This window comes from Fringilla coelebs (assembly GCF_963513975.1).
Source record: "Fringilla coelebs genome assembly, chromosome: 2".
In the NCBI taxonomy this organism is placed as follows: domain Eukaryota; kingdom Metazoa; phylum Chordata; class Aves; order Passeriformes; family Fringillidae; genus Fringilla; species Fringilla coelebs.
Genome location: NC_140029.1, coordinates 116,155,918 through 116,170,366, shown reverse-complemented (window position 1 = coordinate 116,170,366; position 14,449 = coordinate 116,155,918). Strand labels below are relative to the sequence as shown.

At 51.3% G+C, this 14,449-nt stretch overlaps 1 protein-coding gene across 2 annotated transcripts in view; it reads left to right on the top strand.

Moving 5' to 3' along the window:
* The window catches only part of HUNK (hormonally up-regulated Neu-associated kinase), a 36,957-nt gene extending 26,244 nt beyond the window's left edge, over nt 1-10,713 (top strand). The window contains exons 7-10 of one of the 2 annotated variants that reach the window (XM_084226679.1): nt 1,444-1,612; nt 2,115-2,198; nt 6,123-6,186; nt 8,306-10,713. In XM_084226679.1, coding sequence (XP_084082805.1) covers nt 1,444-1,612; nt 2,115-2,198; nt 6,123-6,186; nt 8,306-8,949 — 961 coding nt within the window. In that variant the 3' untranslated portion in view covers nt 8,950-10,713. Of the gene's footprint in view, nt 1-1,443; nt 1,613-2,114; nt 2,199-6,005; nt 6,187-8,305 lie in introns of both variants that reach the window. The other variant, XM_084226678.1, reaches the window with a different exon arrangement.
* The last annotated feature ends 3,736 nt before the right edge of the window (nt 10,714-14,449 follow it).

Here is a 14,449-nt window from a genome sequence, read left to right as displayed (position 1 = left end):
CCCACTGCTGAGTTTGCAAAGGATTAATTCCTCTCTTAATCAACACAGAAGGAGCTGTGTGATGTTCTTGCAGTGCCCTTCCACTCCTATGGGGGTAATACCCATTGTTCCCAAGACAGGAGCGTGGCAGGAAGGGAAGAGCATGGAGATAAGGTGGGAGAACAGCAGGAGCTGCATTTTCAGGAGAATATTTTCCCAGGCTTTTTATAGGCTTGCTTTTGTTGAAATTCCCTGAAGGCAAGCAAAAATTTCCCATTTCGCTGAGCACTTCAAGTCGAAATTGCTTGAATTTCTTTGGCTGCCCAGATGTCTCAACGTGCAGTGGCCAAGATAAGTTTTGCTTTTGAACTTGTGAAAAAAAGGCCCAACCCCAGGCGTTCCTTAGGGGCAGAAGGTGTTCATAGGCACAGGGAACAAAGGGAATGAGTTATTTGAGATTTCCCAGGCTGTGTTTGACATCTTGTCTCAGTCCTGTCCATCAGAGCCCGGGCAGGAGTGGGAAGAGTGGGGAGGGATCCCTTGGGAGGGGGAATCTTGCAAATGAAGCTCCCTCTGATATTAGGCTTGGTATTAGGAGTGAGAAATATCCTCTAGAAACAAGTGGAACCCAGCATTTCTCTGGAGATGGCTGGGAGCTGGTGGGTACCTCTGGGAAGCTGGCCAGCCCATTTAGAAGTCTAAATAGAGTTCTTTGGAAAAATCTGGTTTTAACTCAGGCTGAGCCAAGGCTCTGGCATTTCCACAAGACCTCTGTTCTGCTTTTCTCGCCTTGGCTGAGGCTGTTCCAGACTTTGTAGAGGAGAGAGACATAAACATGGCTGGTGCTTGTGACAGCAGGGAAACAGCAGCGTTGCCATTCTGAGCTGCAGGAATAATCCTGTGCATCCCCTTTCTCCAGCAGGAAATTCCCTGGCTAATTAGGGCAGGGACACTGTGCAGCAGGTAAGCAAGGAGGGGAAGCTCGGAGCAGTGCTGTTTGATTATGAGAAAAGAGCTTTTCAGAGAGCCAGATTTTACCTCTTTTCCTTCAAATCCAGCTCGTCTTCATGATTTTCAGTGGTCAGGTGTAGGGGAACAAATGGCCCGAGCGTCATCACGGTGCCATTTCCCATCAGGGATGGAGACAGTGTGGTCAGAATTCTGTCCATTCGCCTCCTGCAGCTCCTGTGCTCCCAGGTATCTGTCCCTGTCCTGCCTGACAAATGCAGTGTTCTCTTGGGGGTGGGAGCCTGTCAGCACAGAAAGTCTCAATAACCAGGGTTATTCTCATAGCCAGGGTTCAGTAGGGTTCAAAGTCTCAATAGCCAGGAAATTCTCAGGTTCCATCACCTGCCTGCCCCTGGGAGAAGGGAGCTCATCAACCCCCAGTTACTGAGCCTCCTCTTGGGTGTTCTGCCATGCAGAGCACAGCCCAAACCCCTGCTCTGCCTGTCCCCCGTGCAGGATTCACCTGGAGGACCTCAGCCAGAGCGTGCTGCTGCACATGACGGAGAAGCTGGGCTACAAGAACAGCGACGTGATCAACACCGTGCTCTCCAACAGGGCCAGCCACACCCTGGCCATCTACTTCCTGCTCAACAAGAAGCTGGAGCGCTACCTGGCCAGCCTCAGGGTGAGCCAGGGAGGAGGGGACAAAAGGGCTGCAGGTGGCCTGGCTTGGTGGCGTTTGGTCTGGCAGGATTGCAGCATATCCCGAGGACTGGCCATTGGGAAGTGCTGTGCCCCTGTGCTGGGTTTGGTTGTGCTGCTTGGAACGCCAGCAATACAGTTTGTTCAGTCAGGACATCAGGAAGAAGATGAAGAGCTCCTAAACTTATTTAGGGTTGAAGTGAAAAGTCAGCTGAAGGTTTTACCTGATGGAATCTCCCTGAGCACGGTTGGGCCTTCCAATGCGGCAACGGCATCTCAGGTTTTTCCTTCCCCCAGTCCTTTTCACATTAGTGATGATGCCCCCAGTGATATTTAAAATGTAATGGACCAAACCCATCATCTCTGTGAGCTGCTGCTCCTCCACTGAATGCCAGGAGTGGGTGCAGTCCGTGGAGCAGGAATTCAACCTTCGTGTTCTCTGATTATCTGACATGTTTTACTTTTCTGTGCTTTTCTCTCTGCAGAAGGCTGAAGGCCAGGACAGTGTTTGCCACAAGAACCAGCTGTACCAGATAGAAAAATACAAGGCCAATAAGGACTCCTATGAGGTAAAGCTCAGCAAAGCTTGCTGCAGTGCTCTGCTTGGAAAGCAGGTTGAGTTTGAGCATCCTTGGTGATTGTGATTGAAGTGATGGGATCGGGGGCCTGTGGAGAAAAGAAACTCCCGTGGTCTTGCCTGTGCAGGACAAATAACTCCCTTTATTTCTTTTCAAAGAAACAAATAGTAACCCCCAAGAGAGGAACTAGAGAGGTGACTTCAGGGTTTTAAAGAAATTAAATGTTTTTAACTCTCTGTTTAGCAAAACGATGCAAACACGGGGGGCTCCGTAGTTTCATTCTGGGGTGCAAGCTGCTGGTGTTACAAAAAGATGAAAACTGAGTGTTCTAGAGGCTCTGAGCCCTGGCACCTTGGTGCTGCAGGACACAGAGCTGGGTGACAGCCAGGGTGACCCTCCTGGTGTCCTGGGCCAACCCTGCCTTGGCTGCCAGGAGCAGCGAGGCTGGAGCAGCACAACACTCTTCAAAGTCAATTTTCTCTGCTCCTTAGCAGAGGGGATGTGGGATCAGCCCTCTGCAGCACGAAGGAATTCCCCTGGGCAGACAAAACATTTAACCTTTTGCTCTGTTGCTCTCCAGCCTTCTTGCCTGCAAGCAGAGAAGGTATTTTGTATTAAATCCTGGCTGGGTTTTTCTTCCCTGGCTGATTCTTTGCCAAGCACTAAAATTACAGGAGTAATGTGAGCTGTGCAAGTCTTCCCTGCCAGCACAAAGAGCAGCATTCTTGGGGAGGCTGCCTGTTCCAAAAGCTGCTCCTCAGCACTGGATTGATTATCTAATTGCAGGGGCAGATTTGTGTCGTGGCTGGTTTTGTTTATTATGAAGGCTGCTTGCAAGACAAGCTGAACTGCGAGCCAGATGGAAATATCAGGGCAGAGCACTTACTCTTTTCTTGAATAAATCAAAACCTTCTTGCTTGGAATGGACCAGCAGTGGGTAGGCTCGATGAATGTGACATTTCACAAAGCTCTCACAACTTCCTCAAGCTGTTCCCTGGAAACAGGGGCAGCAACTGGGAGATGGAGGCTCCAGATCCTGCCTGGAGCACCCTGCTAGGGGGTGGAGATGGGCTCTGAGGTCCCTCTCACCTCATTCTCTGGCTCCCCAAGGTTTTCTGTCCCTTTAGCTGTGCTCACTGAGGAATTGGGAGCCGCTGGTCCCTAGGGAGCAGAGCTGCAGGTTGCCATGGGAATAGCAGGGGGAGGGATGGTCAGCTCCAGCTCCAGCAGAATTCCTCCCACCTCTCTCCAGCCACGGGAAATAAGGACTGGGCTTCAGGAGGGGCTGCCAGCAGCTGGGCAGGCAGGGCCACGGGGCAGGGTCGTGTCCTGCCCCCCTTCTCCAGCAGGTCTCCTGCTGCAGGGTGGGCAGAGGCAGGCAGGGAGGAGTCTGTGCTCTCTCCATCTCTCTGTTTGGGGAAGGGGTCTCAGGATGAATGGCCGTGCCTCCAGGGGAGCTCAGAGGGCTCAGAGGTGGAATTGGCAATTTTTAACAGCTGCTGTCCTTGTCCTATCACCGTGTCAGACGTGGCCGAGGCAAATTCCATTTATCTGCCTTTCAGATCCAGTGCTGGGACTCAGAGTAGGTTTGAGGGTCAAGGACAGGACAGGAAATAGCAGAGGATGATGTAATTCCCGACCTATTCAAGCACAGCCTACCGGTACAGCCCCTGCATTATGGGACACAGCCTGCAGTGCGGGGGGAACTTTGTAACTCCCCTGAATGAAACCTTCCTTCCCTTTTCACCTACAAGTGAGAGGTACCTTGGCATTCGGGTCCTGAGCCTCTCACAGGCCTGGTCATTAAGGAGCAACTCTAACACTTTCAGAAACACCCCTAAGAGCATTTGCAGCGCTCATCCAGCGTGAAGTAATTAATTGGCAGCACCGGATATGTGAATTTCCTTTGCCAGGGGTGCTTTAATTGTGCGGAGTGGCTGCGTTGCTGTGGCTGGGAGAATGTGCCAGCAGGGTGAGGGCAAAGGCAGGAGCACTTGGCAGGTGAGGAGCTGCAGCTTGGCTCCTGCACCATCAGGCTAAAAATGCTGCAGCCCTGGGATGTCCAGAGTTTCAGAGCCGTGGGAGGAGAAGCAGAGTGGTGGGCTCAGGGTCAGCTGCACACCTTGCCCTGGCTGCTGGGGCAGGTAATCTAGTGGTAACCAATAATAATAATAATAATAATAATAATAATAATAATAATAATAATAATAATAGTCCCACAGCATTATGAGCAGTGCTCTTGCTGCTGCTGCTGGTTTTGCTGGCGTTGCCACTTCACCCTGAGCAGGAGTGAAGTGCCTGAGCCGCACTGTGGCTCCAGGCAGGGCGTGGATGGGCTCCTCCCGAGGTGGGCAGAGGTGGACAGCTCCACCAGGGGCTCCTTGGTGGCTGTGGAAGGGTCAGCCAGCTGCAGCCAGCCAGAGGGAGAGGGATTGCAGGGGATAAGGGATGGAGGGGGGCAAAAACCACGTGCACGAAGGGAGGCTCCTCCAGTGAGGAGCATCTGAGGTTCTTCTCCTCCCAAGTCAACCATGTTGGCATTAAAACTAAAAACTTTGGTTTATGAGTCCTGAAGGTCTCCTTTCCAACTCTGCAACTCCTGAAGGGTTGATGAGCCCAGCAGTGCCCAGACAGGGTCTGTGCAGGAGAGCCAGGCTCCATCTGAGCTGGGAATGTTCACAATGAGGCCAGGTTCTTGCCTCTTCGTGTCTGTCTTGCTTCCAGAGCTGTTTAGTGGTCCAGGAGAATCTGAGTTGTGTTCTGCATCTTTCTTTTCCTCTCTCACGTGTTTTTATGCACTTTACTTTGAGGGTTTTCACAGACTCCATGTCAGTGAGCTTGCAAAAGAAAATCAAGAGTGGCAGTGCATAATTACCAGACAAAACAGGCACATAATTGGGGGAAGGAACTTTCCTTCACTTTTTAAAAAAGACTTGTACTTGCAGTGACCTTTTAATCAGATGCAGCAAAACATGTTGCTTAAATGAGAACTGTGACCAGAAAAACAACCCCAAACCAACCAAAATATTTTTTTAAATGTGAAATAAGGCTTTGGGCTCCCCTAGAAACCAGTGGCAGGTAAAGGGCATTAAGCAGTTTGCTGAATCCAGTGACTGAAAGAAGATGCAATGAATTTTCCCTCTAAAACAGTGCTTTGAAAATTGGCCTCTTCTTCAGAGTCCTGCTCCCAGGGTCTGTTTTTCCTCTGTCATCACTGGAGATCAGACCTGTCTTCTTCTTGCAATCCCACCTTCAGCTGCCTTCCCCATCACAGCCAGGAGTTATGGCTCAGGGAAGGGATGGCTCAGTAATTTTCTCCCCCTCCACGTCTCGTGCAGGTGCAGAGATGCTGTAAAAGCAAGGGCTGTGTTCCTCCAGATCTTGTCTGGACAGAAGAGAAATGACTCAAAGGCTTTAAACTTCTTTAAAACTTTGCAGCTCACCTTTTCAAATCTCAGAGGGAGTGGAATAAAGAGAAATCAAAGGCCATTTTTGGTGCTTAAGGAGGGTATTTCAGGCATGGAGGAGCACAAGCCTTCATCTGCTTTCTCCAAGAGGAAAGCTTTCCTTTTCCTTTAATTTTCCAAAACCAGCTTTCACACTGCCTGAATGTCAGAGCAGATGGGAGCCATGAAATCATGGCAAACTGATCAGAGGCAAAGGAGACATGGAGGATTTAGTTACTCTGAGATAAGCTCCTTGTAAACACACGCTGATAAACCCACCTTGTAGGTCTGGGGGTCGCTGCAACTTCCCTCGAGTAAACCAAATTGTTCTTGTCTGTTTTACAACCTAAAGGACAAAACACTCAAAGAGCAAGAAAAGAAAGGGGAGATCCTTCACCGTCAGCTCCCAAAGAAAACTGAGAAAAGTCCAGTTTCATATAGACAGCCTTCTTCCTGTCTTATCTCGCAGATCCAGAACACCAAGGCTCTGCTGAAGGACCGGAAAGTCGCCAAGGCCGGGGGTCCAGACAAAGGTCAGTGGTGGGTCTGTGTGTGCATGTGGGTTGTGCTGGTTTTCAGCTTGTCCTGCCCTGTGTGCTGGTTTTCAGCCTGTCCTGCCCTGTGTGGTGTATGTTTGTGAGTAAAATCTCCGGGTCTGCCTTCCCTGTCGCTCCGGGGGTGGTGTGGGGAAGAAGCCTGGATAGTGTCAGCACGCGTGGAGTGGAATGCCCTGAGGAGTCCATGGTGGTGCTCAGCAGTCAGGAGCCCTCCCTCTCTGTGCTTGACAGAATTCCTGCAGTGCTTTAAAAAGGCGGCTTCCTCCCCTGTTTACGTGTCCTCACACGAAATCCTCCACGCTCACGCTGCTGTTTTGGAAGCATCACCACCCACCCCGGAGCAGTCAGGAGCCAGAGCTGGTAGCCAAGCTCCTTCCTACCAGCCCCTGTGTTTTCCTCAGAGGGGGCTAAGGAGAATCCCTGACCTCCCTGAGGAGTCCCTGGGAGGAATGGGAAGGGGGCAGCCTCAAGGAAAGGCAGGGGGCACTGCCAGCCTCAGCATCAGCAAAAGGAGGGGGGAAATGATGAGCAGGGGAAGGAGAAGATGTGACAGCCAGAGGAGAGCAGAGCGTTAATCACAAAGGGCAGCCTGAGAGGGCTGGGTGAAAGCTGCTGGCAGAGAAGAGAGTGTAGGAAAAGGGGAGTGAGCAGGGAAAGTGGGGTGTGGGCAGTGCACGCCTGGATGGGAGGCACTGAGGCACTGAGGAGCAGGAAGGTGATGTGGCCTCTGTTAGATAGGGAACTAAATGAGGGGAGATGCAGTGATGGAAAATGCTCACTGTGTTGTCAGGGGGTTGTTCAGAGTGGTGGCTTGTGATGCTTTCATGCTCATTGCTGTGGCTTGATCATTTATCATTTGTTGTGATCAAAGTGAGAAAAAATTGTCCAAGTCATGTTTGTCTGGCAGCACAGGAGCCTCTGCTGCAGGGTGGCAGGGGTCCAGAGAGCTGGTCAGGAACGGGACATGGTTCCTTTAAAAAAATGTAAAAAAAAAAAAAATTTAAACACCCATTTTGCTCAGATTTGCTGTCCCTTTTGGGAGGAAGGCACAGGGGGAGGAATATCTAGTTCATTTTTTCCCCTCTTTATGTTTCTCCCTGCTTTTTTGTTCTGAAACCTGAAAATCATGCATCTCTCAGCTAAAGCATTTCTCTGCTTGCTGAGAACACATTTTGACACATCTTAAATAATTTTGGCCAGTTTTAGAAAGAAACTGGTCAGAATGAACTTCTTTCTGCTTTTCCCTTCGCAAGAAATACACGTGAGATTTGTGGCTGGGACCCGAGTGCCGGCAGAGCCAAATTATTTCAGATCCTTTTTAGATGATTTGAGACCCAGGGAACTGATGGAATAGCTACCAGTTAATTCAATTAGGGGGGCCTGGCAGCCAGGTTCCTTGGACAGCTTTCCATCAAGGCAGCAAAACGTGCTTGCTCGTGATTAGCTTGGCATGAGGCAGTGCCAGCGCTCTGTAGGAGCTGAGCAGATCTTCTCCACGGGCTGTTTTGTTTGATTGGGCCAAATCCTGCAAAGATTTTGTGCCATTTCTTTTCAGCCCTTGCTGGAGGAAGGTTCTTGCTGAAGTTGATGCAGCAGATCTGTTCCAACTGTAACAGCCTGTGCTGGCCAGTGCTGCTACTCCGTATTTACATGTGTGAAACCAGGAACAGGTTTTGTTCCAAAATGCAAGGAGAGCCTTCAGGGATTAACTCACTGTGCTCCCCTGTGTCTCTAGGTGTGTCAGGGAATACAGGCCCAGCAGGAGCTGCACAAAGTGGTTCTGAGAAGGGAGAAATGTGAGATTTCTCAGTGTGTGTGCGTGTTGGTGCGGATAGAATTAATACAAACAGCTGGAGACATCTGTGCTTTTCCTTCTCAGGTCCCTGTCTCAGTTTAAGCACTTTTCCTGCCTGTGAGGAAGAGGGCAGATAAATTACCTGGGAAGCAATGGTGTCGGTACTGAGGGTGAGGGAGCTGGGTTGTGGGTGCATCCCAGACTGTTTGCTGCGGCTGGAACATCCCCAGGTTCCCGAGGCTGTGGGCAGTGCTGGTAACTGCAGTGTGCTTTCTGCTTCCTTCTCCCATTGCCTTGCAGACTCCAGCGGCACTGTGAGCCCTTTCCACGAGCCCCTGGCGGCCAGGACAGGCTGTGTGACCTCCAGCTCCCTGGAATACCTGGAGGTGCAGCAGCCTCCCCCCAGGACCCCGCGGCTCCTCAAGAGGCAGGAGTCTCCGCAGCCGGAGCCGTCCCGCATCGGGGGCCGGCCCAGGGACTCCCCTCTCATCCTCAACATCGTGCACTCCTTCGAGTCCGTTGACAGGGAGGAGCAAATAGACCAGGTGTCCCCCTCTCACCAGTACAGAATTTTGGGCTCTCCGATGAATTTCCCTTACAAAAGCTCCAGTGAAAGGACACTGTCGCCGCTCTTTCCCCCGGGGAGCACGTCCCCCGTCCACCCCACCCAGGTCTCTTTCACCTACGAAGAGAAAGCGTATCAGGCGAAGGAAGAGGCGGCGTCCCCTACCCAGCTGGTCCCCAGCAACCCCCTGGGCAGCCCAAACTGTGTGAAAAGCAGGGGCAGGTTCCCCATGATGGGGATCGGACAGATGCTGAGGAAGAGGAACCAGAGCATGCAGTCGGCGAGCGAAAAGCCCCTGGAAGCCAGGATGCCTCAGCTGCAGCAGATGAGCCCCACGCAGATTTCCTTCAACACAGAGGCTGTCAGCGGCCAGTGTTAGCCTGAGGTCCTGGGATTTGCACTGCTCTTCTCTGGGGTCTAACCTTTTTCTCCTTTAAGCCAGAAGGGAAAGCCACAGGCACGTTGCCGTCACCCCGCGGTGGTGCGGTGCAGGAAGCCGGAGGTTTGCTTGCGAGGAAGGCTCTGTCCTACATATTACAGTTGACAGGAAAGGGCTCTGCTTGTGCTGTTAAGAAATACCCACGTTTGGCGTCTGACTGTACAGTAAAACACCCTGCAAGAGCTGCGTGGATCTGCATTTTCGCTGCTCTCACCCGGGTGGAAGAGCCACGAGCGCCGAGGGTTTGGTTCCTCCAGGGCATCGGTGGCCAGGAGCCGTGCTGAGACTGTCCCTGCTGCTCCTGCCAGTGCCACACAGCCCCTGGGGATGCTGCAGGCATTGCTCCTGGGCCAGGAGAGGGGGAAATGCCAGTCCTCTGCCCAAAGTGAGCTTGCTGACAAGCCCTGCCGAGAAGATGAAGGTGGTAGAAGCTTGAGTAAAGACACAGGTGGTCTAGCTCAGAAAAAGTGGGAATATTTGAATTCAAAGCAGATTTTACTGTTAATTACATAAAGTAGGTAATGACACAATCATTTTTTTTTTCATGAAGGAAACTGTGATTTAATCATGTCACAAGAAACGTGATTATTTAAAAACAAGTGGCATCACGTGGAAATTCACTGCATTGGCCCCTGTTACACCAAGGCAGCATTGGACACACCTGAAGGCTTCTCTGAGGCTGCAGTGAATTAAAAAGACTAATAAAGGACACGTGAGCCTGTACCAAGTCCATTTTATACTCCAAGATTGGTAACGTAGTGGTTACCAAAAATTGGGTATTGTTATGAGCAGCAGTGGAGATTGACTTTCTTAAAAGACACCATGTTCTGTATACCAGTCTTGTTTTTCTAAGTAAATGATACATCTGAGAGGTTGGCAGCATCTCTTTGGTTCTGTCTTCAAACCATTTCCTATAAATTAGAAGGTTTAGCCAAAGACAAAGACTTCTTTTTTTTTTCTTGCCTGTACCACCCCTGTGTACGTGTTTGTGTGTCCAGAGCATCTCAGCAAGGCTTGTTCCAGCCTGGTTCTGCATCTTGGGCCCTTCAGTGGAGTGAGGAGTCCCACCTCTGAGGGAGTTGTGTAAAATAATACACATGAAAACCCCAATATGACGAGAAAAGACAGCCCTGAAATAGTTTCACCCATTTTCAGATCATTCTGTTTGTGGAGAGCGCTTGTTCATCCCAAGGGGGCCATTTTAACTCCTTCATTTATAAATGTCAGAGCATTTTCATTCTCTTCATGCTAAGAACACGTTTGTGCTGCCAAGTCAGTGGGCAGGGACCACTGAAAAATCAGGGATCACTGAAATCAGGGACCACTGAAATTAGGGATCACTGAAATTAGGGATCACTGAAATCCCCCCTTTGTGTTCATCAGACTCACATACCCAAGCAGATGGCAGATGCCAACTTGAATTGCAAACTCAGGTTTATTTGGAGCCCAATAAAAGGTTGGGGGAGGCAGGAAAGAGACATGTTTTGGTTTGGGTTTGTTTTTTTTTTTTTCATGTGTGGAAACACAGGAAATATGTGTAAGAGTCAGAATGACAACAAATGTGAAGTATTTTATTATATTTATAGAGAATCTATGAGTACTACACTGCTAAAACATAACCATGTATTCAGCATAGTCAGTAGCTATGTACAGCCCAACTGCAGTGACCACAGAAGGGACCTGCTGAATATCACAGTGGAAATTCCAGGGGGGAAAAGCTGTATTTGCTATCATTATTAAATATATGTACTTTTGGAACAAGATTGCCACAGCCTGCTCACTTTGTTTGCCAGGTCACTGCATAGCAAAGATAAAAACTCAGGACAAAAACCACAAGGATGGGGCTTGGAGCACCCTGGTCTAGTGGAAGGGTGAGATCTTTTTTTGGTGTTTGCCTCAGTCTTGGCACCAAACCTGTCATGAATGTGTTTGACAGCTGAAAATGCACCTTACACTTCAGGCTGTTGGGAAAAGAGCAGTTCTGAGCCTTGGAATAGAAACGCCTCTGTGGGGCCTTTCTGAGCCGCTGTGAAGCACTTTCGGGAGGGTTTTGCAAACTGGCTGATCACTGGGCAGCAGTTCAGGAGCCAGAGTGGTAAAAGTGGTTTTGTGCAGGCTCCTCTGCCTGGAAAAGCAGGTGTTGGATTTATTCAGTGAGAAGGAGCAGAAATGGCAGCTGTTGCTGAAGGTGTGTGTCTTTGTGCTTCTCCTGCAAACGGGCTGCTAAATACTGAAATCCTTCGCTGCCCCTGCTTATCCAGGAGTGAGCAGAGCATCCAGGGGCTCTGCTGCTGTGTGCAGGAGTTGGGGTTTCGCCTGTCTCTCCCCTGATTTTCCATCCTCTGTGGCCACAAATGGTCGGTTTGCTCTTGTGTATCCCCCCTCCACGTGGCTTCCTTGGAGCTTCACAGAGCTCCTCAGTGTTGGATCCCGAGGGAAGGCTGCCATAGGATGATTTCTGCTACTGAGGCACAGGCAATCAGGAGAACAAAGGGCTTCTGGATAGAGACTGGAGTGGTTTGGAGGTTGCAGGAGCATCTCTGCTTCTCCCTGCCGGGTGAGAAGAAAATAAGATGTTTGTTGAGTGAGGATGAGGTGCTAAGCTAGTTTTAAAACTAAAAGAAATATGATATTTATTAATGTTTGTATGAAGAGCTTTCTTCTACCTGTACAAGGGGGAAAAACCCCAATTCCTTGTGTCTCTCACAAGCAGAAAGGACAAAATCCAGAACAAAGAAAGGTCAGCAGAGGCTTCATTTCCAGATGGCTGTTAGATGAAATGAGGTTTTCCTCTCCCATCCCTGCTGTTCCCAGACAGTTTTCCATGTGTGGACTTGGAACCATGTTTCCTGTGCATCCCAGCAAGCTGCTTGGAGTTTCCTCTGTCTGGTCAGCACTCCTCAGAAAGCTTGGAAAATGTCTGATTTCACACTCCCTTTGGTCAGAAGCAGCCAGGAGGGCTCAGACACTTTTTCAGGAGGCTGAGGGGTGCTGGAATGAGATCTGTGACGGGTGCTCCCAGGCATGACCTCTCCTGACAGCTCACCAACAGAAACCCCAGGCTTTTCGTTCTCTTTAAACACAAAGGGAGATCTCCCTTGTGAAAGAACCGATCTGCAGTGGGTCTGCCTCAAAGCTCCTGGCCCCAGAGACTGGAGATTCAGTTTTTCCAGCCTGGGAGAAGGAGGACACAACAGGCTTGTGCAAAGCTGTCCCTGACGGGGCCTCGCTCTGTCAGCGCGCGGTGACAGAACCGTCGCAGGTCACCAGCTCTCCCAAGCAAATCGAGAGGTTCCAATCTGCTGTTTACATTTCTGGAGCCTCGGGCTCTGTTGGAAGTGCAGCTGGGCTGGATGTCTGGGTGCAGAGGCCTGGATGAAAAGAGCTGGATGCTTGTGCAGGGAAAGGGCTTCAGCATGTGAGGCTGGGGAGAACCAAGTGTCTGAGAGCCCAGATTTGGGTGGAATGGCAGCTGGTGCTTTGCCCCAGACTGAAAGTAGCCCTGTGCTACCCTTTCCCCTTCCTAAATAAGTGGAGTGATGCTGTTGAGAGCACGCCTCACCCCTTCCAGCAGCTGTGTTTGGGGTTTCTCTGCTGAGCCAGCATTGCTAGCTGCTAGTGCAATGTTCCCTTTCAGGGCTGCTGCAGCATCTGAAGGATGGAAAGGAGCTGCCAGGGAGGCTCTCTGCCAGGCAGGGCTGTCAGGTCCACAGGTCCACAGGTGCTGTCCCTGAGGGCTTGGATGCCCACAGCATTCCCTTGGGGGCTGCTCAGTGCAGCTCACTGCTCCACCGTGGGCAGGTGTTCCAGTGGGTCCTACCGAGGAATTCCTGGGAAATGGGGGTGGGCAGCACCCCAGTGCAGAGTTTCACTTCAGGGAAGGGGAGGATGTGCTGGGCCATGCTCTGGGCTGCTGGGATTGTCTCTGGCCTGTGGTCCAGGCTGGGAGCCCTGCCATGGGGACCCGAAGTGACATTGGACACACTCTCAGACCTGCAGACCTGTCGTTTGCAGTGCTTTCCCTGCCTTTGATGGACCCCCAGAGCCAAGGCTTTACACACAGAGCAGCATTTCCCACGAGGTGATGGCATGAGGGATGGGAGACCCTTCAAAAGTCCAAATGCAGCCGTTCCTCTGACAAGCAGCCCTCGATTCCCACCATGGCAGGGACCTGCTCAGTGTCAGAGGGACTTCCCTGCCTCAGGAAGTCCCACCTGCACCCCCACTGTGAGCAGGGAGGGAAGAACCCCCCTTTGCCTTCAGGCACTGCACACCAGAGTGGGAAAACCTCCTTCCCAGAAGCCTCCCAGCACTGTTGCCTGGTGCTGGGCTGAGCCCCTGAGCCCAGCTGGGGCTTGCAGCAGTCTCCATAGTGATTAATTGCATCTCTGCAGGCAGGGCAGCGTGGCCAGGGCTGCAGGAGCAGGAATGAGCCAGGCAGAGACAGACCCTGAGCCGGGCAGGCTCGCCCTGTGCTCCCACAGCCCCTCCTGCTCCGTGCAAGGGGTTCGGGAGCCGGCAGGGATGGAGAATTCCCGGCCACCCAAACTGGGCATTCCATGGAAAATGAGACTTGCCTGCCCACCAGAGCTGATCCACATGCAGGAGTCATGGGGCTGAGGATGAGGATCCTGCTGGTGTTTGCTGAGCAATCCTTGCAGGATTTAGGGACGTGGCACCCACCGAGCCCTCTCAGGGCCCGTGCTGTGGGATACCCTGCATCCTGTGGGACTGCTCTGGGGCTGCTCAAACCTCACAGGGAAGGAAGGATGTCAGGAAACAAACTCCTTCCTCATTTCTGTCCTTGCTGGGAGAGCCTAGCGCTGTGTGCTCGGGCAATTCCTTCTCTGCCCAGCCCAGCCTTTGCTCAGAAGATTTCCCACTGCTTGAATTGTGGTTGCCAGGAGAGCAGCTTGTGTGGACAGGATCATCTTTACTGAGTTACCTGCACCCCCCTTCGAATGAAGACACCAAACCCCGAGTCAGTGCAAGGCTGAGAACCTGATTGCTTATTTATTTATTTATTGACCTGCGCCTCCCGGGCTGAGGATGGGATTACACAGCAATTAGGGAAGGTCACACTCACCTCTTCAAAGGGCTGCTGACACCTCAGGAGCAGCTCTTACAGGGGTTTCACACTGCCCGTCCTCAAATCCTTTCAGGCATGGCAAATAAACCCTTAAAAGGCAACTTCTTAAAGCCATTGTGGTTTGTACTTTGTGCCGGGGTGATGAGGGGCAAGAAAGGCAAACTGCTGGCAATTACCCGTGTCACAGTGTCACACTCTGCAGCACCATGGTGACAGCCCTGCTCAGGCCCCGGTACTGACCTGGAAACACGAGACGGCTCCGGGGGGTTCTCATCTTTGAAAGAAAAAGTAATCGATGCCTCGGAGTGGCTGCCGTGCCTTCAGAAACCCAGAGAGCCGCTGACAGACTGT